The sequence below is a fragment of the Sander vitreus genome, chromosome 16 (assembly GCF_031162955.1).
Source record: "Sander vitreus isolate 19-12246 chromosome 16, sanVit1, whole genome shotgun sequence".
Lineage (NCBI taxonomy): Eukaryota > Metazoa > Chordata > Actinopteri > Perciformes > Percidae > Sander > Sander vitreus.
Window position 1 is genome coordinate 5,221,659 of NC_135870.1, and position 24,654 is coordinate 5,246,312.

Consider the following 24,654-nt stretch of genomic DNA (forward strand, 5'->3'; position numbering starts at 1 on the left):
TTTGTATTTTGGAAAGTAGGCTAAGTTTTTTTTGCTAAGAGCTAGTGGGGAAGATTGATACCACTCTCATGTCCGTTTAATGTGAAACTATAACCAGGAGACGTTAGCTTAGCTTAGCATGACGACTGTAAACAGAAAGAGACAGCTGTCCAAAGGGAAGAGAAAAAATAAACACCATTTTTTTTTTTTGTAAACCCACATACATTTTTTTCACTGCAGTTTTTGTACGGATTTAATGTACAATATATAGTTTTCTGCTGGTAGGGGGTCTCTCAATCAAAACAATAATAAAGGACTCAGTTTGGTGAGGTCGTGAAGTAGCGTGGGATCATGGGAGTCGTCGTCTTCACCACCAGACAGGTACTCCTGTTTAGGATTCCTTCAGTGTTCATCGTTCAGGAGGTTTTTTCCCCGCAGAGGTCTCCTCCTCTCTGATCAGCTGATTAAAACCGGCAAAACACTGAATAAAGCAGTTTCACGTTAAAAATCAGTGTTTCTACAACGCTGTTCAGCTTGGCGGCGGAGGGTCTGTGAGCCCAGCTGCCGCTAACGTTTGCTCAGCTTGTGTCTCATTTAATTAAGACATTTCTGACAATGTCACCATAGACTGAACATTATGCTTTTGGTAAAGATAAAATGTATGGCAGAGATGTTTGATTGTGGAAAGAGTCAAATCACTACAGACTGTTTACCAATGCTATTTATTTATTTATTTTTGTTGCAAAAGTCTAAATTCTCACATTTAAGCTGATAGATAACATAAAACAGAAGAAGAATGACAAAGAAGCGAACATTACACATAATCAAATCATGACCTTAATGACCATCGCTACGACCACAGTTGTCTGAGTGACTGAGCCTGGTCCGGGTGTAGCTGTTCTAAGCGAAGAGGCCTTTCCATCACAGACTACAGGGATCGTATGCGCTCAGTTCAGCATCCTCGATCCAGATGTTGGAGCCAGGAAACAGTTCAACAAAGTGGGGTTTGAAGTGTTGGAGAAGCGGAAAGGCAGGATGCTGAGGAGTTCCTCGAGGCTTCGGCGGGACCCGACCTATGACCTCACCTTGGCCTTCTTCTCCTTCATGAGCTTCTTGCTCTCCTCCCTCCTCCGTTTATTGACGGGGTTGCGTGGGTCGTAGATCTCAAAAGTGTCCTCGTCCTGCATGGCGGCGTCCTTGACTTTTCTGGTTTGCTCATCAAACTGCAGAACATGGGCCATCCTAAATCAGATGGAGAAAGAGTTCAAAGAACAGCATCAGAGGATCCACTAAATCACCGCTCTGCAGAGCTTTTACTGGGAGTCTCTTTTGCTTTAAGCAAGTTTGATTACAATATTATAATCACAATGGGAAAAACTTGAAATTGAAAAACAGCTGTTTTTTCAGCCACTGATCATAAATATGATGATCTAAATGATTATAATAAACTTCATTTGTATTCAAACAGGCAGATAAAAGTGGTTAAACTGAGTCCTAGTCCACATGTACACAGGTATTTTTTTAAACAGCTTTTTCGGGTGCCACGGTAGCTCACCTGGTAGAGCGTGCGCCCATATACAGAGACTCAGACCTTGCCGCGGGTTTGGTTCCGACCTGCGGCCCTTTGCTGCATGTCATTCCCCCCCCTCTCTCTCCCCTTTCATGTATAACCTGTCCTATCGAATAAAGGCCTTAAAAAAAAAATAATCTTAAAAAATTTTGCTTTTTCTCTGCGTTTTGGCCTTTCGTCCACACAAACTGTATTTTAGGTCACAAAATGAAATGAAAATGGATCTTCTAGAAAACTCCTGCCAGGGTGATGATTTTCATTGTTTTTTTGTAAAGATTTTGGGGCCTTTATTAGATAGACAGTGGATAGACGGGAAAGGTGGGAGAGAGATGGGGGATGACACGCAGCAAAGGGCAGACGGTCGGATTTGAACCCGCGCCGCTGCAAAGGACTCTTACTGGGTGAGCTAGAGGTCTCCCCGATGATTTTCATTGTTGATCAGTGTTGAAGTGTAGACATGGAAACTGAGTTTTTGGCTAATGTCAGAGTGTGAGTGAGTGAGAGGAGATGTTTTGTGCAATGCCAGACGTGCCCAAATTAGTGCTGCTTCTAACCACTAAGAGGACCTTTCACATGTTTACACATAAATGTACAAATGTAAATGTGACTTCCGCTATACTGAGGAACAGAGAGGTCAAAATGCACTATAAAGCGAACAATGCATCATTGCAGCCAGGTAGCTATGATAATAACTTTTTTTTTCAGGCTTTGGCATGCCAATGACAGCGCTTCAATTGTGTTTCTACGTTTTCATTTGGACAACAGTGCCTGTGTGGACAGGATTTTCTTTGAGAACGAAAGAGAGAAAATACCTGGGTACTTGTGGACTAGGCCTGAGATAAGTTCACAAACACAAAGAGATCAAAACTAAACATTAAAAGCATAAAACAATTAAAATATTGTTTGGATTGGCCTAGTGCAATGCTTGCAGTCATGCATTCACATACTTTGATAGGAATATGGGTCTGTCATAAATACACAGTCATATGATGCATTGTGAATATGAAAATATGGATTATTGTAGCTCTAAAAGGAATCATAATGGAGATAAAGGTTGTATGTTAAATTATAGTGATTAGCTGGACTTCATTTCGACTAAACCCAAAATATTTCCAGAATACTCTGTATTGTTGTCTGTGGGAAGCTAATATGCAGCCACGTTAAGCCTATAAGGGCACACAAGGTGTTTTGGACACAGACTTTAAGCCTTGTTGGAATTTAAAGACACAAGAGCACCCAGACAAAATGGTTAAAATACAAACTGAGTCTGGTTGGGGGATATACTACCATATTAATACTGGTATTGAAATTATAGCAAAAAATATTTAAAGAACCACACCAAAAGCACTTTCTTTGACAGAGGAGCATTAAGCAGGTATCTGAATGTACAAAGTGAGAGTTACAGTAATAGGGCTCATATTTTCGAGAGATTTTAGCAGTTCAGAAATCCAGAAAGAAAGCCCTGCTCCCCGGAGAACAGACGCTCATGTGTCTTTCATTTCCCCAGTCAGTTTCTCTTCCCCGAAAGACAGATTAAAGAATCAGGACATTCCTCACAGGAGATATCAGTGTCACAGATAAAACACATTTTCTCCCACTGACACGATTTCTTCAGCTGCTGTGTGAATGCTATCAGTAAATCTAAACAACACAGCAGGAGTGACTAATCAACTGTTTTCAGTCATGCTAACAGCAGGGCTCCATGGATGGCAGCCAGTCCGTCGGTCCACTACTTTGTTCCAGACTAAATTATCTAACATTTATTCACAATATCTAATAACTATTGGATGGATTGCCATTCATGGTCCCAAGAGGGTGAATCCGGGCGACGTCGGTTATTTCCCTGACTTTTTCATTTAGCACCATTTAGCTTTGAGCTAAATGCTAGCTCAAAGCACCGCTATGCTTCAGTAAAGCTTCACATAGGTGCTAGCATGGCTGGAGACTGTTAAGGCTGTTTTATGCTTCTGCGTCAACTCCGCGTGGTAGCTATCCCCGAAGTGGAACGTCCATTGATCATCAGCTTTAAACCCTTTAAAGCTGATCTTCTTATCTGCTAGAGATCATTTACATTTTGCACGAGCACAAAATAAAGAAACTGCGTATTCTCTATTGTATATTTTAGAATATTGTGATGCCTTGTCTACTGTGTATAGCATGTGGTATGTGTCTGCTGCGTTCTCTGGCTGAGCGTTCACAATTCAGGTGTGTGTGTGTGTGTGTGTGTGTGTGTGCACTCTGCACTCTCTCCAGCGTTCGTTTGAAATCGGCAGGAGTTGTGACAGCTCATCTAGAATGTCATGGCTAGACTCTGGCAGACCCTGAGGACTCCTGCTGTGCTAGCGGGCTGCCTCTGATAATTTGTCTAGCAGTCTCAGTGATGACAGCCCGCCGGCCGTACGGCCTCAGAGTCACACAGCTCCGAGACGGGAGGAGGAAACCCAGCGTTCAGGGCTTATCAAAACCGATCTGTGCTGCCATGATGCCACGCTTTTTTCACCTTAAATCAATGCATTTGGTCACTCTTTACATCTGTCTGTAAATAAATATATTAAATAATATAAATATTTAAATAGTGACGAGTGATTTTGTCTGAGAAAAACAGATCAATTAAATGTTTTCAAATGATCCTTTTTTGCTCATCTAAGGGAGTGGAAATCAAGGAGTACAGGAGGGATGGTAAGAGCAACTCCTTGCACTGAGAGCATGGACTCTCAATGTGAGTTGTGAGTGTTAGCGGAGACCGAGAGGAGGAGGAGCAGGAGGAGGAGGAGGAGGAGGAGGAGGGGGCTGAAGAGGGAGAGTCAGAATTTGTAGACACAGACACAGATGGAATAGTTTACCTCCTCTGGCCCAGACTTGACTTCCAATGTCTGACCTGTTGTAACCCACATTCTGTTCGCAGTGCTCCCAGAGTGGCACAGACTTCCCACTGGTGTTTTTCTAGGACTGCTATGCTACTGCCCCTGTCCCTCCCTCCCTCCGTGCCCATACCTGGCGGGGGCGACACAGTGAGGTGTCTACAGCCGGGAGAGGCTCCAAACGCCAGCCAAGGCTTCTCTCAGATTCATTAGGGCCCCCCCCCCACACACACACACACACACACACACACACACACACAGACAGACTGCACTTCAAGGGGGCTTCTCGAGACTAATAGCAACTACAGATTTTGTTATTCTAAATCTCTCACACACAGACACTTTGCTCAAATTCAAACACATGGTATTCATTTCAAGCCCCTACTCTGTGTAGTAAGACTTTGAGATCTTTGGTGAAAAACAGAATATGAGAGGAAAACACAGCGTCGGGGCTGATTTCCTGATGGCCAATCTGGTGGCTGTGGGTTGATATCCCAATTTGACAACACACACACACACACACACACACACACACACACACACACACACACACACACACACACACACACACACATTGAACTTTCACACACATTTATCAGAACCCTAAAGCAAGCATTGTATCTGGTCAGCTTCATCATCCCTGTTACAAAGAAGGGGTTTCTGCAGTATTTGACTATTTTAGTGTCACATTTAAGCTGATATTACTGTTATGTTAAATGGCTTTCTTTTCTTGATTCAGTGTTCGCCACGAGGGTATCAATAGGAATAACACAAGCAGCCGAGGCTAATGAAAAAGGCCTTTTGTCATGCTCGAGATTCATCGTCGAAAAAAGCTGTGTGTCAGCCAAACTGCTTCTTGAACTCTCCAGGAGCACTCAGGACTCTGGTGTGCTCACATGCTGCTACTAATATGTGCTACGGCGAATAGTGTCAGCGATTTAAAGCTGAGCAAGAATACTTACACGGCAGCTATTTCATTCTGTCATATACAGTACTCCTTTTCCAGATGCATAAGCTTTCATACGGTTCATCATAAAATACTGAAAAAAATGTCCTCCTAACTTAAGGTTGGTATGAAATTACAATAATCGCAGATGAAGTAAAAAAGAAATACTTAAGTAAAATAGAATTACCGCCTCGCGGTTGTACGTCAAGTTGCAGTTTATATCCATGTCCGTCCAGACTCACATAATATACATATGAAGGGAAGGACTTGGAAGGGATTTAATAAAAAGGTATTAAGTGTATTTTTTTTTTTTTTTTTTAATGCTTCAGATACATCTTCAACCCGGCAGCATAGAAGGCTCACTGACCATCCTTTGTCGTCGTCCTCTGCCAGCTCCTCCACGGCGTCCTCTGGAGCCTCCTCGGTGATGGCCGAAGACAGCTTGGACTTGAAACGATTGAGGAGTTCCAGTGTCTACCAAAAAGATCAGACATACTTTAATATACACAGTACAAACCTTATTAACTAGGACAGAGTCCCCACTCTGTCTCCTGAATTGTATTTGTATTTCATGTTCAGTAACGAATGACAGCATATTGTGTTATTTTACCTGCTGTTCTCTGCTTGAGCCTTTCTTCAGTTTTTGTTGCCTCTTCTCTTCGTACTTCTTTCGTCCCTCCAGATACTCAGCCACCGCCTCATTGGCTGGCTTTTCATCCACTGGAGAGACAAGAGAGACACCGCTTCTGATTACTATTAACTCTTTGTTCGTTTTATATAAATCTTAGAAGGCTGTGGCAATGTGAAACCAAATCATAAAGTACTTTACAAAATATGTTCAAAATAGAAACAACAACATAACTGTTGAGCATATTAAATCCAGTTCTTATTATTTATGAAAAAAAATGTCAAAGTTGTCCGTCCCAGATTGGACGACTTTAGACCAATCAGAACAAATATTGTGGTATTTTTCCTTATCATTTTAAATAAAGTCCTTATGCACAAATGAGTTAAACTGGTGTTACTGAAATATTAGCAAAGGGTAATCTTTTTATGAATAATTTGCTTTATAAAATGTTATCTGATAATGAATTAATCGTAAAAGTCATTTTTGAAACATTCTCTGGTTACAGCTTCTTTAATGTCATTTTCTGCTTTTCTCTGTTTCACATCATTCTAGTCTGAATATCTTTGGGGTTTTTTGGACAGTTGGTTGGACAAAATTACACTTGAAATAGTTCCAGGTTCTCAAATGTTAATATATTCTGGATTTTGTAATCTTCTGTGATAGTAACCTGAATATCTTTGTGACTTTAGTCTGTTGGTCTGACAAAACAAAGACAATTCCGAAAACGTCTCTGGGAAATTGAGATTTTCACTACGTTCTGACGATTTATGGACTACATGATTAATCAAAAAACCAATCGGTAGAATGATCGACACTAAAATAAACGTTAGGGGCAGCTCAAATGTAAAAGTAGACACTGCAGCAGACTGGTGCTACAAATGCAGGCAGAGAGAGTAAAAGTCACACTTTTTTCCACCAAACTGTCCTCCTGCGCAGTATGTGTGAAGTAGTACCTCATCATGAATGAGAGAGCGAGAGAGACAATCAGCATGCTGACATTGGTGTCTCATGCAGTCAATGTGCTTCTGTAAATCTCCCAGCTCAGACACACAGGCTGTGAAGTCACAGAGTGGCAGACAGTGAGCACAGTCTGCTGGCTGCCGCAGCGCTGTCTTTCCACAACAAAATGTGATGTCACACATACACCGCCACTAGCCCCGGGACAGCCAAGCTGTGCCGCCTCTGGGCTGGATGCTGGGACACATTCAGCTGCACCAAACAAATGATGTAACAGAGAAAACACTGAAGTCCACTGCTTGTCATTCAGTAAGAGCGGCAATGTTATGAGTTTCTGTTAATGTGTGTGCTGTATAAAGCCCTTTATCATGAACAGTAAAGTCAGTAAAAGTTCTGCTAATAAGCACCACATTAAAGAACAAATGCAACAACGTAAAACACAGTGCAGAAAATTGAAGCTCGAGACACAAAATAACGTGTTAGAAACAATCCTAAACTATCCTAAGGTCACTTGGACATGCCATGTTTCAAACAGGTCATCTGTTATTCTGCTTACATAAAGGTAAAACTTAGCACTGATAAACACAGATTTTATTATAAATACACAATAGTCCACTTGTGTATCTGTTAATAATAAATCAAGTTTATGAAATTACAGTCAGAGCCTCAGCCTCAGTCTCTGAGAAATAAAGGCAGGTTTCTTCCCACTAAGCAGATCTGACTGCAGTGAGCTCTAGAGGTGCTCGTAGAGTGCGGACTTGATTTGTTTCCCCCTGTTTTCAGTCTCAATGCTACGCTAAGCTAACTGGTTGCTGGCTGTAGCTTTATATTTACCAGTGTGGTATCGATCTACGGTATCAAACTCTCTGCAAAACTGCAAAGAGCGTATTCCCAAAAATGTTTAAGCATTCCTTTAAATTAGGAAAAACTCTGACTTGTCAAGATTTGTTTATCTGTCCCAAGGGAGATTTGGCTTGGACAAAAGGCTGCTATTACTGTAATCAAACACCAGAAGGTGACTTTTATAAAAAGGTAAAACTATTGTCTTACCCTAACGTGGAAATAAGATCTCCGTTGTAAATGGTAAGAGCATTTGTAAGTGCAAAGCACTTTACAATTTGCCTCTCACTCACTCACACGTATAGACACATTCATACGCCGATGGTGGTGGGAGGAGCAACTCGGGGGTTCAGTGTCTTGCTCAAGGACACTTCGACATCCAGACAGGATGAGCCGCAGATCGAAATGTCAACCTTGTGATTAAAGGACGGCCCGCTCTACCTCCTGAGCCACAGCCATCATGATAAACGTAGTTATATGTTATATATGTTAAATATTTAAAAAAAAACTTGTTTCAGCAATACAAATAAAGACATTTCAATTTTAGCCGTAGCTCGACGTGCACCTCCAAAAAATGTGTAACGTTGCGTCGAGGCGACGCAGACCGCAAGGACTGTGATTGGTCGACTGGTCCTGCGTGTTGATAGTCGGTGTTTCAAGCAGCCTACTGTGGGGAGTAGCAACATGCTAGTTCACTGACATAAGCTTTGCAAATAAACTCAGACATATTTTGGTTACAATGACGGGGTTTTCCGTTTGTAAAGTGTCTATATGTCAGTAACGTTTTGAAATTAGCACTTTGCCAGCAAGCAGTACTTTGTGGGCAGTTTGCTTGTTAACATAACATAAACTGGCTGGCAGACACCTCGCAAATAACCTCAGACTTATCACCCCCTACTAGCGTTATGGCGGTGAAATGAACCGCGATGCAAAGCAACCCCCGACGCAGAACTCCGAAAGGGCCACGACGCCGTAGGAGCGACGGCGTAGCTACGGCGTGGAGTTGACGCAGAAGCATTAAAACAGCTCAACTCAGGAGGAATGTAACAACGAAAGGCTTCAGTCCCACAGGGCGCTTGAGTCGGCTGTCATTTGAGAAAACCATGCAATTATTCTCGCTTCTCTGAGCTTTTAGGCTGCGAATACTGAAAATACACAGCAATCACTGGAATTTCCAAAAGCAGCCGTGGAAATCTAAGCGTAACACTTTCCCCGCTTCCCCGAGTGTCAACATGGAAGTCTGCTCTGCTCCTCGAGGGCCAAACCTTTTTCTCTTGATTTATGAGACCAACAAGTGATCATCCCTCGTCACCGCTCCTCCTCTGCCTCCCTGCTGCAGCCTGTGACATGCTGACTGATGACGCCCCGAGGTCCTACATGAGGAACACGCAGCACTTTCTCCAGCTGTTGTCGCTAACTACTATCTTTGAGTTTGATGGCCTTTCTAACTACATTCCTCCCCTCTCCTGTCACCTGGGCTCAAGGGAGCTACAAATCAAGCTGCTGATGTTGTCGCAACCGAAGGATGTTGTGGACGACAAATGCCTCTTCTGTGGGATAAAAAGCTCCTCTTCTCTGTTAAACAATCAAGGAAACAGCGACGAGCTGTCACGCAACACTACTGCTGATCATCAATCAAAAACACATTAAAAAATGATATTGTCAGTTAGTGCTTTGAGGTTAACACCAACTGTCCATCTTCGACTACCGGTATGCAACTGAAAGACTGTCCTGTGAAAAAAAAACTAACATGGACAAAAACTGTCCGAAGGCATATTGAGGAGACAAAATAACACGCTAATCTTGATCACAGGTAATTGCCGTTTCAAATATCACTCTGCTGCAACAATATGCAACAGGCGGCAGTGTAATACAACACCAAGGGCACACACATGCATAACCTGTATAATATCTAAGCGGGATAAAGACTGCTGCCACATCATTTAGGGTGGGTATTGAATGGACAGTGGTTTCAGAATGGCTCTCTTATTTTTGGCTCTGGCACCCAGCGGTCATGCCAAGAAAGAGAAAACCAGACTACAGGAACATGCTATAATTTATGTGATGAAAACTGAAGGGAAAAAGGTGAATTCTGAAGAGACAATTTGCGTTTCACTCCAATCAACGTTGTGCACATGCCAGCAGCCGTATGGCCAGCGGCTGCTGGGGGGGGGGAAAGGAATGGGCACTGACTGACTTAATGCAGAACTGAGAGGGGAAGGTCAAGGATCACAGTAAAAATCTTTACTTTGTTTCCTGTTGTATCCATCCATGGCCTGCGTGCAACAGAAGACTGAATAAAGATGGAAATGACAAGAAGGTAACTGCCTCCATATTTGTTTCATCATGCTTGTGAGGGTCACATATTGAGCTTCAGTAGTTTAATGGCAAAACTGTGGGAATGTATGGATCTTAAAACAACCACTTTACACTGAGACTAATATAGCAAAGAAATAAACATCATCTTGGAGTCTAACCTTAATTTAAAAGCTAAAAAACAAAAACCGTACGGTGACTTTTACTATGACAAAAACTGTGCTGCTGAAGAAATTCATGTAATGATTGTTCACCTCTTGTCCGACTGTGGTACAACATCTGTCCATCTTAAGAGATATTATTCAAGTGCCATGAGATGCAAAATTGGTGTGTTAACATGTTAACGCTTGTTATTGTTTTCACTTTGTCAGTTTGTGTGTGTGTGTGTGTCATCATGGCAAAATGTGGTCCTGAAGATACCTACTGTAGCGAAAACTACCGGTGTTTGATGTTTAAGCCCCCAACGTTGTCAGGCAGCGCTGCCTGGACGGCACTAGGATTAGGCAATGGTTAGGGTTAGGTGCCTTGAAGTCGACAGTCCTCAGCGCTGCCTTGAAGTCGACGTTGGGGGCTTAAAACACCATCGAGCGAAAACTACCACAGAGGCAGTTTTGAGTACTTTGCCAGGTGTTTATATGTCTGCTGCCAGATTTTGCCACCACAATAATGTCGCAACCGTGCAAAAAAAACAGTCATGAAATTTTACAATTGTGTAGTTGAGATCAAAAATGAAAATGTGTGTGTTCCGGGCAAGGGCGTCGGACGTAGGAGGATAGTAAGTAGGCAAGGGCACCCACACTTAACGCCCCTGGCCCGATTTGGCGTAGAGACTGATGTAACCCCCAATTTCCACCGGTTGCGGAATGGCTGCGGAACGGCGGCGGAGTCAATAGGTTTCCATTAAAGTCAGTGTGTGTATTTCCACTGACTGCTGAACGGCTGCGTTCCGACTGCGTCCCAGATACGCAGACCTTCTATTTTTGCCGGACGCCGGAGAGCTCCGCAGCAATCCAGCACAATTCAGAAAGTGCGGGACAGGAAGTCGAGCACAGAAACAAAATAAAACATCTGGTTAATTTTCAAAATAAAATACACCGTGCTCACGGCGGATCATATTTCCCTGCACTACACCTTGAAAACACAGCACAGAGTTGTTTCCCCTCTACTCCTCTGGATGGAAACAAACTGATGTTGGTTTTGTGGTTCTGTTCTACCTGACTTCGCGAGTTCTAGTGGGTTCTCGTGACTTCAGCTGTCAGTCATGGCCGCAGCCGTTCCGCAACAAATCCGGACCTGGTGGGTATTGAGGGACGGCAGAGCACGGAGCCGTTCCGCAACCGGTGGAAATGAGGAGTACTACTACTGGCAGGGCTGTAGTACTTAAATCCGGACTGGAGGTGCTTTTCTGTTGTCTCGGACTCGTTGGTATTTGGACTCAGACTTGTCTCGGACTCGGGCGTTAGTCTCACCAAATATTCTAGTTTAGTCCAGCACTATATTTTTTTGTTCTAAAGTAACGTCCTCCTTCAAAACAAAACTAGGGCGTTGAGATAGGTCGCCTGGTATACGCCTGGCTGCATCATATGCCTCAATCATCAGGTATCAATAATTTTCATTTTGGCCACAGACACAATGTCAGTGAGCACTTTGTACAATGGATTCTTCAGGACAAGTAATAAGTTCAAGAATGGGAACAGTTCCATTTCATATTTAATATGTGTGTGTGTGCTGTCCAGTGTCTCCAGTGGGATGAGATAAAAACGAGCCCTCACCACAGTGTTCTTCTGTGGCTGAGCTGAGTTTCAGGATTTACAGCATTTGAGCAGACATCCGTCTCCCCTGCAGTGGCCATCGGCCCATGACATCTTAGAATTCCATCTAATGGAATTAACTTTTGATTCCAACACAGAAATGTAACGAGGAACTCTTTTAAGAAACTCCTGCCTCTGAGAAGCACAAAACAAAGGTCCTTGGCAGAGCTGAAATACCTTGTAAGATAATGGAGGAGCTTAGGCTAGTTGCCACTCGCTATAACAATGCAGGACTGTTACTGACTCAACACTTGAGTTTAGTACTGGATCTATTAAGAAAAGGCCTCTTTCTGCCTTGGGTGTTTATAGAAACAGCTTAACTCTATGAAGATATCACTAGGCGCAACACATTAAGTCAGACACACCAACAGAACTAGGGCTGCAAAGATGAATTGATTAGCTGTCAACTATTTAATTAATCGCCAACTATTTTTGATAATCTCTTAATCGGTTTGAGTCATTTTTATGAAAAAAGTCAAAATTCTCTAAATCTAGCTTCTTAAATGTGAATATTTTCTGGTTTCTTTACTCCTCTGTGACAGTCAACTGAATATTTTTGAGCTGTGAACAAAAGTCTTGGACTTCGGGAAACACTGATCCACATTTTTCACCATTTTCTGACCTTTTATAGATCAAACAACTAATCCATTAATCCAGAAAATAATCGACAATTTAATTGACTATGAAAATAATCCGTTGTTGCAACAAAACCTTTGTTAATCTTCGTATTAAAGTACAATGTAATGATTGTATTTTATGCTTACATCTTGAATCAATCAGCAAGTCAAGAGTGGCCTCAGTGTCTGTGTTTTAAACAACAAAACCATCAGTGTTTGTGGAGACAAAAACTATGTTTGAGCAACAAAAGCCCATCATGGTCTCCAGTAAATTCTGGCGGGTGGTAATCCCGCAGTTAGACTGTTCCCTGCAGAACCCCCCACGAACTAAATATACTAACAATATACTGTACACACACAGCCTCAAGCTAACCTCTGTGCCTAAGCGGTTTTTGTAATTTTCAAAAATGTGTTTCAGCATCAGCAAAAATCAACAAAGATTGACAGCATTATGACAGACTGCAGTGTGGTGAAGACCCAGGGAGGTTTTGGGGGCAGATTTTTATAGACTCCCATCGGCCAAAGCTGCAAACTAACAAACACACAAGGGGTTTGATGTGCAACTATGGAAGCCACTAAAAAATATCACCCACACAATTTTTCTGTGAGCTTTAACACAAAAATGCAGACCCTTGGATGGGGTGGGGGGTGAAAAATAGCCGTCTGCAACTAATTGACTAAATCAGAGGGTTGCCTGTGTAAGTGTCCATTAGCAGAGAATGTAGCACGGACCACCCTCTAAGAGACTGTTCACACTCAGCTCTGTGCTAAAAGACTTCTTTTTCAAGCACCTAGTTGTGGTGAGATACATGTACAGTATATTATCAACCGCCCAGTCATATGCATCCATCAAAAAATAAAATCTGCTCACATACCCTCCTTGGCTTCATCTACTTCAGGTTTTGAACTTTCTTCTTTCCTTTGCTTTATGGCCTGTAGTTCCTTCTTCAACTGTCGGGCCTCTTTCCGTAATTCATCACTGTGAGGTCAGAAATGAAGTTAAAAGAGTGACTCAACATATATATAAAACGGTTATGAAAGACTAAACCGGTAACAGACAAGAACGATGACAGAACAACAGGTTCACAGACAAAAGTCAGTCACGACAAATAGTATAGTGGACAGTTAAAGCAGACTTCTGGCTCCACTGGCTCCTGCTGTTAAACAAGGTTATTCATCATTAAAACAAATAGATCAACACCCTCAGTGTTACTGGTTTTCACAAACAAACATCAATTGTTCTGCCTCTCAAAATGTAATGTTCATGGCTAATTAGGTGGGTATATAAAACAAACATAAAACACTGTGTGCGAGTGTCATAATGAAGAAAGGCTTGTGTTACTCCAATAAATTTGATGGAGCCTTAACAAAATAAGTGTTATTCTCTCCCTCCAGGCTCCTGGAAAGCACTAGATGAGGTGTTGTGTTTGAGCACACTCAAGTGAGAAAAATGTCAATGTGTTTCTTGTTTTGAGATGGGTAATTGTCATTGAAGCTAGCCTAGAAATCTGGACGCACCCTAGCGGCAGCAAATGTAATTTGCAGCCAGGGTCGTCCAGACTCTCTGTTGGCTTGCGAGCTGGAAAAACCAAACTCAGGTCAATCACATTGTGTATAGAGTCGGTGGGCGGATTTAACATAATGGCAGAGTTGCGACGGTTCCACGGGAATTCCCTGCTACTTGAAAACAAAGAAGATGGCTGCTGCTGCTGGCGAACAGCGGTCTTTGGAATCGGCTTTTGGCCGCGACTCTGAAAGACTTGGAGTTAAGCACTGAAGTCATTCTTAAAAAAGGAAGCTGTGTTCGGAGTTTGGCCAACTGGATACAGCAAAAGTTGAATCTATCAACTAGCGTTGCTCTGGTTGGCTATGAGGGCAGAGGGAATTTGAAAGACAACCGTTTATCTCGCCCCTCGGATTGAGCCCTGCCAATGGTGAGTTCCCAGACCCAACATCTTGATGTGGGTCTGGCTTGTCAGGCTACATTGTAGCAGCACTCAATAAAGCTTTTTAACCTTTTAAACGGCACAACACTTAACAGCGGTGATGAATACAGATATAGCGTGGAGCAAATTATTTTCAAAATACACGCATGTGAAGTAAAATGCAATTAAAACTTCAAGGTCTCTAATCTTTTATGGTGCTGTCTGAGGCTTTTCAAAACCTTTCTTTGTATTTATAATGATTGTTTAGTTGTACATAAGCACAAGATGTGGGGAAATATTATTGTTTTGCAAGTCACAAGTAAGTCTATAATCTTGGCAACAAAGTCCCAAGTCAAGGGCAGTAAATCTCTAGTCAAAGTCCCAAATCAAGTCCCAAGCCAAGTCTCCAGTTAACAACTCCCAATTAAAGACCAACAAGCCCAAGCTCAAGTTCCCAGTCAATACAGACAAGTGCCAAGTCAAGACTAACGATTCCTATATCAAGTCCCAAGTCCAAACGTGCTTTGAGTCCTAAACAAGTCATGAAATTAAATGCCATTGGTGTTACATTCCAAGACTTTTTGATTTTGTCAGGTCAAGTCTTAAGTCATCAGATTCATTACTTGAGTCTGACTCGAGTCCAAGTCGTGTGACTCGAGTCCACACCTCTACATATGCACACAGTGAACATGCATGTAGAGCAGAGCACACTTTGGATGAAAGTCGTGTGATATTCCTGCATGTTGTGTGCGACAAACTACAGAAATGTCCTGTGAAACATGAAATACACAACTGTCAAATGCTGTTAGTGGCAGAAGTAATGAAAGACTTTATACTTCCTTTACTCAAGTGGCACAACATTAAGTATTACAGGCACCGCTCCTGTCCAGCCACACTTATAAAATCTTTAACTGCATGACAGAGGCAGGCCAAGGCACATCCTTGCTTCCTTGACTCAAGGTAGCATCCCCTTTGGCAGGTGGCCCTGAAGCGAAAGGCTAGAAGTCTGAACCAGGGTCAGCAAATGCTGATTATTGCTCTTGTTCACATTATTGAGACTACTGCCAGTTGCAGAGCAGATATGTTATGTTAGGAAATGATAATATTTTTGTACTGCCTGACAGCTCTGTTTTTGTCCCATTCTCTTGCGGAGCCACAAAGCACAGGTAAGCTGCACAGTCTGGGTCCTTGGCTTAGAAACATGTGAGGCATCTCCAGACCAAACAATGGCTGCCTTTGTTTCTTACATCTGCTTCTCTGGACTGACGTTCACTTATATCCTTTTCTTGCCTTTTATTTCATTCTTCTGTTTCTAGCTGTCCAACACTCATGTTACTTTTGTTAAATCTCTGACATTGTCTGTGGCAAAGCATCGAGGCATCAAACTGAGTGATATTTTAACCGTAAGTGCCTTGGCAAATATTAACAGCTGTGGCCGATTTGATGTCATGTCTCTTCCTCGTTAGCTTCTCTGCTGCTCCCGAGGATACACATGAGGAATCAGTCAGACGTTTGGTTGTTTGTTGTCTCTCTTCCCGAAGAAAAAATGTTGTAGCTGAGTCCAGACGGAGTTGCCAGGAGCAGAACTGGTTGGCAGAGTCACACTCTGCGTGGGGAAGTCGTCAGCTCAGCTCTGTCTAGGAGCAATGGCAACAAACCTCTTTTCTGAGACAAAGACTTAGATGTGACAAATCCAGAGGTTGGCAAAAAAGAATAAAATAATTCAAAGATTATAACTGCCCATCACAATGTCACATGTTACATAGTCTATATCCTTGACGTTCCACTTCCGGGATTGCTCCGGTGCCGCAGGATGCATGTATTTTCGCTGATGCACGCTTCCTTCTGCTTTCTTTGTGTTGAAATTTTAAACTCCGGTGGATTTATGAGGACTATGGTTAACTGCTCCTCAGATCTCTGCAGGGTAAATCCAGACAGCTAGCTTAGACTGTCTGTTGAATCTGTGTTTTCTCTTGCACGACTATTTTGCAGCGGCTCCGTGTGGCGCTTACATCGCCCATGACGACTGTGATTGGTTTAAAGAAATGCCAATAAACCAGAGCACGTTTTTCTCCCATCCCAGAATGCTGTGTGGACTAGCCAGAACCTCCTCCGTTCCGCAGCGTGTGGATGGTCTGGCAAAGCGAGACTACATGTTACACAACAGGTAAAGCCTGGTAAATCAGGTCGGCTGTAAATTATTTTTTTGGCTATTTCACGTCGATTTAAGACAGCATATTGACATTTATCAAAAGTAAAACAGCCAGTTTATCTTCTGTTTGAAATGTGTGATTACTGGGCAAAATGATATGACCATAAATTCTGGAATGGTCTACATTTGATTATTTTCTGCTAAGGTACTTTAACTCTCTGGAATGTGATCATGATTTTTGAGACGCTTTTGTGAGGACTTCATATGACTCTATAACTGTGTTGTCAGGCCCTTGAAATATCAAACTAAGAGTCAAGAATGACGCAAGGCTCTTACTTGAACACAGTCCAGCCTCTTCTCTCTGGGACTGAGAGGTGAGGTTTTATACATATATTCTGCAGCGTGGAACACTTTGGACTGAGTGATCATTTTCTGCCTGCCTTGACATGCTGCCATTCGGAAAACAAGAGACGTATCCAAGGCAACAGCCAAACAATCGGCTCCACCGCCCCGGTGCCAATAAAGAGAAAGAGGCCAGAAAGGATAGGAAAAGCCCCGACAACACCTGTTAAGACACACCTTGCGGCTCAGCAAATTCCTCTCAAGACATCACTACAAATGATTATGTAACCACTTTTTTTTTGACAAGACTAGATAAATCACAATTTGTTCAGTGTGATGTGCGTGTGTATTTTTTGAGGTTCTGATTGAGGCCGAAACTGTTATCCGTATTTGACATTTAAAAAAAATCTGATTACATGTTGGCCATAATTGTTTAACATAAATGCATACAGGGTTCCCACACATTTTCATTGACAAAAAAACACTAACAAAACTGTATCGTTTTTTTTTTTCTCAAGACGCGGAGTGATAACTCATGTGCAAAGCAATTAGAATCAAAGGTGTTGTATATGGTTATTATATCACGCCTACGAATCAGATTGCTCGATTTGAGCTACCCGTTTTATAATGTACTCCAAATGTTAAATATTAAACAGCAACCCTTTTCTCTAATAGTTGGTTAGGTCCCTACGTCTTAATACCTCAAACTACAGGCACAGTCAACTCAATACATTGTCCAATATTAAAAAATAAGCTTTATAAGCACTTATCAGTCTGGCACTGGCTATTAAGCATGAGGGGAAAGAGAACCGATTGTAATTTGAGTGTAACTAACAAAAGTCTGGAGTGTGAAGGTGTGTCACCCTGAAGAAGGCTGCTTTGTGCCGATAAGCGTTGGTTGCTGCCCAGTTCTATTTTAAATGTAAGATTTCGATATGAAATAGCCATCTAAGTAAAGGCCTTTTCAAATAATTTCACAAGAAGGGTGCCTTGGACCTTGTTTTCTCTTTGTAATGTGAGTGTATTCTTAACACATTTAATTATAAACCAATTTCTGGATGCAAATCTAAAAAAAAAAAAACATAAAGAATAAATATTCAGTACGGGTGATTTATACCCTGAAAGATGAAATGAAGGATAGAGGAAGAGGATTTTGGCATGTGCCCTCGCTATCTCCATCCAAAAGGACTCTCCATCTGGTGCAGGAGAGGAGACTCTGATGGTTATTTAAAAACCATAAGGCCAACAGAGTTAGAAAAGCCACTAATGTTGTCATCCAATAATAAACAAACGTAAACGGGCAAAGCTAGATGCATTATGGATCCTTTTTGTGAATCCCTTCTAGTCCCAGCAGCCTCGGTCTACCAGCTGCTGTCACTCTTTTAGAAAGTAAAAAAAAAAAGAAAGTGAAACCCAGAGAGCTGTGGATGATTAACTTTTCATAAAGAAAGCATATGAAGTGATTGGCAGAAGACCAAGAAACTCTCTCATGATTCAGAACCTTGCATTTAATACTCCAGTGTCTGGCAGGAGTCTGAGGCTGACACAGGAATTTCGACAACCTTAAAAATAGTACAGTGATGACTGTATGGTTCATCAAAAATTCAATCCTTTTCCAAAATGTACAAGCAGGCGTACTTGCCTTTTTTGGATTTGTCTTTATTTTAATTGTCCGGCCTTCAAGGTACTTTCGAGATGTAATTTACTGATAAAGTCAAACTGTTTTAAGTTAAAAATATAGCCACAACAAGTCAAATGTGTATTTAAAAGTAAACATTGAACACCCAAGGATGGCAGCAGCAGCAGCAGCTTCTCCCTGCTATGCCGGACTTAAACTAACGACTGAAGCAAGTGATGTGGATGAATGTGCTAGAATAACAAGATGGCTGGGTGAACTCCCCTCAGGGGGCACTCCATGGCTTGGTCAAAAGCCAAGGAGAACTGTGAGCTGGAGTGGAGGAATCCAACCTCAACACAGGAATTTGCATGACTTTGCAGAGTGATCTCGACCAACACATTACCCATGCAGCGGACCAAAGTTCATCTTTCAGATCGCTTCGTTTGCCTCGCAATTATTGACCAGATCTTTTTCTTAGTTAGTCATGATTGAAGATATCAAGTGTATCTTTTCGTGACACTTATATCAGTTAAAGTTAGTTGAGAATTTTCTATTCCGCTGATAATATGTTGCTTGCTTTTGAGAGTAAAAGACAAAGTACATGTGCACATTGTCAAATGTTGACACTGATCACAGTCCAAGTGGCGTTCTGCTGGCTTTTTATTCTTTAAAAAATAAATAAAAATAAAGTCTTAACCCCCTCTTCCTAGACATGCATCACTGTCTGGAACCGTTTCCAGCGAGCAAGTGCCCCATATGGGGCAGACATGCTACAGTGGGCCACAGATGTGTAAACCTGGCAGTTCCAAAATATACACAATCCCGCTGCCAAGAACTGGATTATCTCAAGCAGTTTTCTGCAGAACAGCAGCGGCGAATGCTTTCTTGATCTCTGCAACCTTTCCTCGAGACCGCATTGGGTTATGACCGATGACAAGAGACAGGTGCAGCCAATTAATAGAGAGTGACGCAGCGTCCGGGCTACGGCCACTCAGGCAGGATAATTAGCGTCTGATGTCCCATTTAAGTTACACTGTCCACAAGGCTCGAAGAGTGCTGTCTTAAAGAGCAATGTGGCAGAAGACCGAATCCAGAACCAGCAAGATGAAGACTAGAGATGCAAAGAATAGACAATTCATCAGTAAGCCTGTTAGTCAGTTAGAAAAATTAACTATTTTGATAACCAATTAATCGTTTCTGTCATTGTTTTTAAGCAAAACTTATGAACATTCTCTGGTTGCAGCTTCTACAATGTGGGGATTTGCTGCTTTCCTCTGTTTTATGTCGTCGTTAACTGAATCTCTTTGGTTTTTGGGACTGTTGGATGAAACAAAACATTTGAAGACGTCATCTCGGGGTCTACTAAATTGTGCTGGACATTTAATAGTGATTAAATCAGCAGAATAATCAATTATTAAAATAATCCTTAGTGGCAGTGAGACACACACACTTGTATGGCAGAGTGCCAGAAGAAACACAAACTGATTTTTCAGAGTGGACTTTGACATAAAAAAAATATTTTACATTCCTGACCCCAGTAACAATGCGTTATTCACATATAAAGCTGGGTGATTACTCCACATTATACTTATTGATTTTAAATGGAATCATATCATGATGATATGATCCTATTTCTGAGTACAAATTAATCAAGTTGTAATTAAAAATGTACTAAATTATACGGCTTATGTATAAAGATTAGTCGGTCGACAGAAAATGAATCTGCAACTATTAATCTTTAAGCCAAAATGCCACAAATACACTGGTTCAACCTAGTCAAATATGTATATTTTCTGGTTGTCTTTTATGATATTAATTCATATGAATATTCTTTAGGTTTTGGACTGTTTTTTTTTACCTAACAATGAATTTGAATATGTCAACTGGGGCTCTTTGTCCAATATTTTCTGAGATTTCACATTGAAATTGAGGAATTGGCAGATTGATCGATAATGGAAATAATCATTAGTTATTAAAGTTTTGTTTTAACACATAAAATCAGTTAGATTATTTGAATTGAATGAATTTGTGCGCACACACACACACACACACACACACACACAGACACACACACAGACACACACACACACGTTTGTTTCACTATCTTTGTGGGGACCCATCATTGGGATAATGCATTCCCTAGCCCCTTACCCTAACCTTAACCATCACAACTAAATGCCTAACCTTAACCCTTACCCTCACCCTAACCATAACCTAATTCTAACCCTAATCCTAAAACCTTAACCCTCAAACAGCCCTTTAACCTTGTGGGGTCCAGCATTTTGGGCCTCACTGTGCAGACCCCACAAGTATACTGTTTTCCCCAGTTTTTGGACCCCACGAATATAGTCTCACACACACACACACACACACACACACACACACACACACACACACACACACACGCCCCTTTATAGGTATTTAGTTATTATTCTAACGACTGTAAAGCGACATTATGTGGCTAACGTGATAATCTTGCACCTTGATTTTTACGGACTCTATTATTATAAAGTCGGCATTATTAAAGCCTGCTGCCACACACTGTATACACCATACATAAGTATGTGATAACAAGTGATATAAATAACAGGAAGTGCAGTTGTGTTATCTTCAGCCTGAGCTACAGCAGAGGGAGCCAGGCCCTGCTGGCAGAAGCAGCTCACACTGTGTCCCACAGCCATATGGAAGCGTTTTGCTTCCCCAGTCATGCCCCGTCGGGTTTAACAAAAGTGGCGACTACCACATACACTGCTTTTGGGACTTCATTCAGTAGTGTCTTTTATAAAGCAAACCCCCTAAAGAGGCCTACTTCAAACACAGTAAAACCAGACTTGATCAATAGTAACATAAAAGAAGTGTCAAACTGTGAGCATAAAAGCTTAACCAGCGATACCAACAACATCAAACCTCACAGCGCGTTGAGACAAACTTAATATAAACAATGATCCCTTTTGATTGATCGTGAATCATCTTTTAAAAGTTTTTAAATTGTTTTGGTCCGGGGTACAACACGCCATTATTTGGCAGCTTCCTCATGAATGCGAACAAGTCCAAGCATTTTGCAATCTGCAGTGGAATATCATCTGGCTGCTGGATAGCAACGTACGATAGTTTTGACCTGATGTAAACGCTATTTTGGCTTCAGGGAGACTCCTAATTTCAAGGTTGTCTCAGCAGCCTTGACTCTGAGACAAAAAGATACAATCAGCGTTGTAAATTTCCCCCTAAACTGAGGCCTGAGTATGCTGCAGACACCAGTCCTTAAACACATCACACACTGTACATCTGCAAACAACAAAAGCCTCGCATCATTAAACTGAATCAGACAGAACTATGAAAAATACGGCTGCCTTTAACATCCTCTCTCTCCTTTTATTCCCCCCAGGTGACTAGATACCAGTTGGTGTTCCTAGTTGCGCACAGAGCAGCTAAAAAGCTCAAAGCAAAGCAACGGTGGGAGAGCGGAGCTCACCCTGCAACAATGCCCCCTTTGTGCCGGACTAACACTGTACCTACCAGTCTGCCCTTTGATTCCCTGCCAAGACAAACCACTGTGTTGGGTTACAGTTCTTGTAGCAAAACAATCTACGCTTGTGTTTAATATACTACAGTCTGCCTGCATTGGGCTGGCTGTCAGTCAGGACACACACACACACACACACACGACCCATTAGCACTAATGAGAGAAGGGTATGTTGATTATGTGTGTTGAGGGCTACCTGTTAAGAGGATATGGAGGAGAGATAGCCAGCCAACGAGCAGCATCAAAGAGAGACGAAAGTCAGGTCCTTTTCATACTAACGTTGTCCCAATCACCATCACCTTCCACTCTCACCTTCATTTCAATCACACTGTTGGCTCAGACAGACGTACTGTTGCTTCTACTTCAGCACAGTAAGTAATTTGGCTTGAGTGCCAACATTCCTGTTTCAAATAGCCGGTCCACTGATGTTGGTCCAGTGTGTGTGTGTTTTGTTTTTTTTGGAGGGGGGGGTTGTCGTGTGTGTGAATGTGTGAAAGCGAGTGGAAGTGTGTACTGTAGAAACTGAGTTGGAAGATATGTAAATGCTGTTCAAAATATAAAGTGCTGCAATTCATTAGATCATTTTTGGGGACCAAGTAGGAGAATTGAATAGGAGGACTTATTTTAGACACATTTAAAAACCTTCTTAAAAAGAGCAATTTTACACATGAAGTTTGGTTTACTCATCACGCCGAGCGCTCCTCAGCCTGTGATAACATGTCTTCTGTGGCTCTGCAGGGGCTTGGTGAAGTCTGAGAAAATAACTCTGATGATGTCACAGTGAGGTCATCGGGGTTATCTCAGCTTTGAGACTTCACTTTTATAAAGGACAGCCTGTATTACAAACTGGAGGTGTGAGGTTTGAAAGAAGTGGGCATTTAGGCGTCTAATTAAAGATGCATTCGAGTTGCATCATGGGAAATGAAGGATCCAGTGTTTTTTTTTTGGCCTCTGGTGGTTTCAACCGCTCTTTTAAAACTCTGTCTCTTGTGAGTCCCCCAACTTTAAAGTGATCTTTTAAGCAAAAATGTCTGCTTCTCAAATGTGATGATTTTCTCCTTTTCGTTGTCATATAGGATCGTAAATGGAATATTTTTGGGATTTTGGACCAAAAGACATTTTAAAATTTCCATTTATTCACTATTTCACATTTATCAACAATAACCATTAGCTGCAGCCCTAACTCAGGGTTGTAAATAAAAAATATTAGTAAATAAGTCAAGGTCCTCTCTCCGTCTCTGTGGATTTACCAAATGTTCTGCTTGTCTGAATGGTCTCTTCTTATCTAATTGTATTCACAAAACAGAGGAGGGCTGCTCAACGGTTTTTTCTGTTACACAGTTCAACAGTCCCCCCACCAGGCTGTTACGCTGTGTTACAAGTGGAACAACATTTGTGATACAGCTAAGGCTGCTCTGGGACCAAAGCAAAAAAATCATGCAGACTATTTATTAAACAAACCTGCCATCTGTTGGCTTCAGTTTATATTTCTACTCAATGACACACGGCTCAGAAACATGCAGTCATACCTGCGGCTGGTCTTTTTCTCTCGCTCCTCCTCACCGGGATCTGTGGTTTTCACTGCGCCTTTGTCTTTCTTTAGTTTGTTACTGATGAGAGCTTTCATCCTCTCTTTCTCGTCTGAGTCATACTCTTCATCTGCATCCATGTCACCTTCAACGTCATCGTCGGTCGCGTCATCTGTCTGGAAGGCGGAACACAAAGACATTTACAGATCAGTGAAAAGTGACTCTGGGAACTTTGTTTTGGAACAAAAGAGACTTTACGGTGTGCGACGTACCTCCGCTGTATCGCCTGGTGTCCCCTTCTTTTTTTTTCTTTTAAAAAGGTAGAAGGACAAAGAAAAAGGACAAGGATTAGAAGGCGCCTTTTGCGTTATTATTACTAAATGAATCATTGTACATACTTATCAACTGCTGGAACAGAGCTCAGTCTGGGATCATCTTTCAAAAGGTCATGGCTGCTTTTGCTTTTTCCCTTTAGTGTCTGGAGAAAGACAAACCATGGTAAGCAACTGATTTAGTTTTTTACACATGTTGCAACATATTCTTATTTCAGCGCAGCCTCAACCTCTGAAATGTCCATTTCATTTTAATAGAACCCCATTTAAAAAACAACAATACTGCAAATACCTGTAATTAACCAACAAACACATTTACAAAGTCCAATTGCCACAAAGGTTTGTCAAGCACACTAAGTTTCCATTCTAAAAGACGTAAGATTCTAACAACTTAAAGATAAATTACAGATATTAGATGTTTCATTTTGTAAAAATCAAATCAAATAGGTGGCTGTCCTATTCTGTCATATTTGCTGAAACTGACCCTATGTTCCAGTAGAACTACATGAAGCAGGTCATTTAAAAAGAAATCCAGCTCCTCTGGCTCCACCTACAGCCTGTAGTGAGATTTGCAAAAATCCACCGCTCCCTGTTCAGATGCACCAATCAGGGCCAGGGGGGGTGTCTAACTGCGTGTCAATCACTGCTCGTGCACACACATTCATTCTCCCTTGTGGGGGGAGGGGCTTAAGAGACCGTTTTGGTCTT

General features: G+C 41.8%; 1 protein-coding gene across 1 annotated transcript in view; it reads right to left on the reverse strand.

Annotated features, from left to right (window-relative positions):
* Nucleotides 1–682: 682 nt before the first annotated feature.
* cwc27 (CWC27 spliceosome associated cyclophilin) overlaps nt 683–24,654 on the reverse strand; it is a 28,361-nt gene continuing 4,389 nt past the window's right edge. The window contains exons 8-14 of the mRNA XM_078271775.1: nt 24,013–24,092; nt 23,887–23,923; nt 23,615–23,790; nt 13,401–13,504; nt 5,967–6,076; nt 5,724–5,830; nt 683–1,221 (exon numbers count right to left, since the gene is read on the reverse strand). Coding sequence (XP_078127901.1) covers nt 1,053–1,221; nt 5,724–5,830; nt 5,967–6,076; nt 13,401–13,504; nt 23,615–23,790; nt 23,887–23,923; nt 24,013–24,092 — 783 coding nt within the window. The 3' untranslated portion in view covers nt 683–1,052. The remainder of the gene's footprint in view (nt 1,222–5,723; nt 5,831–5,966; nt 6,077–13,400; nt 13,505–23,614; nt 23,791–23,886; nt 23,924–24,012; nt 24,093–24,654) is intronic.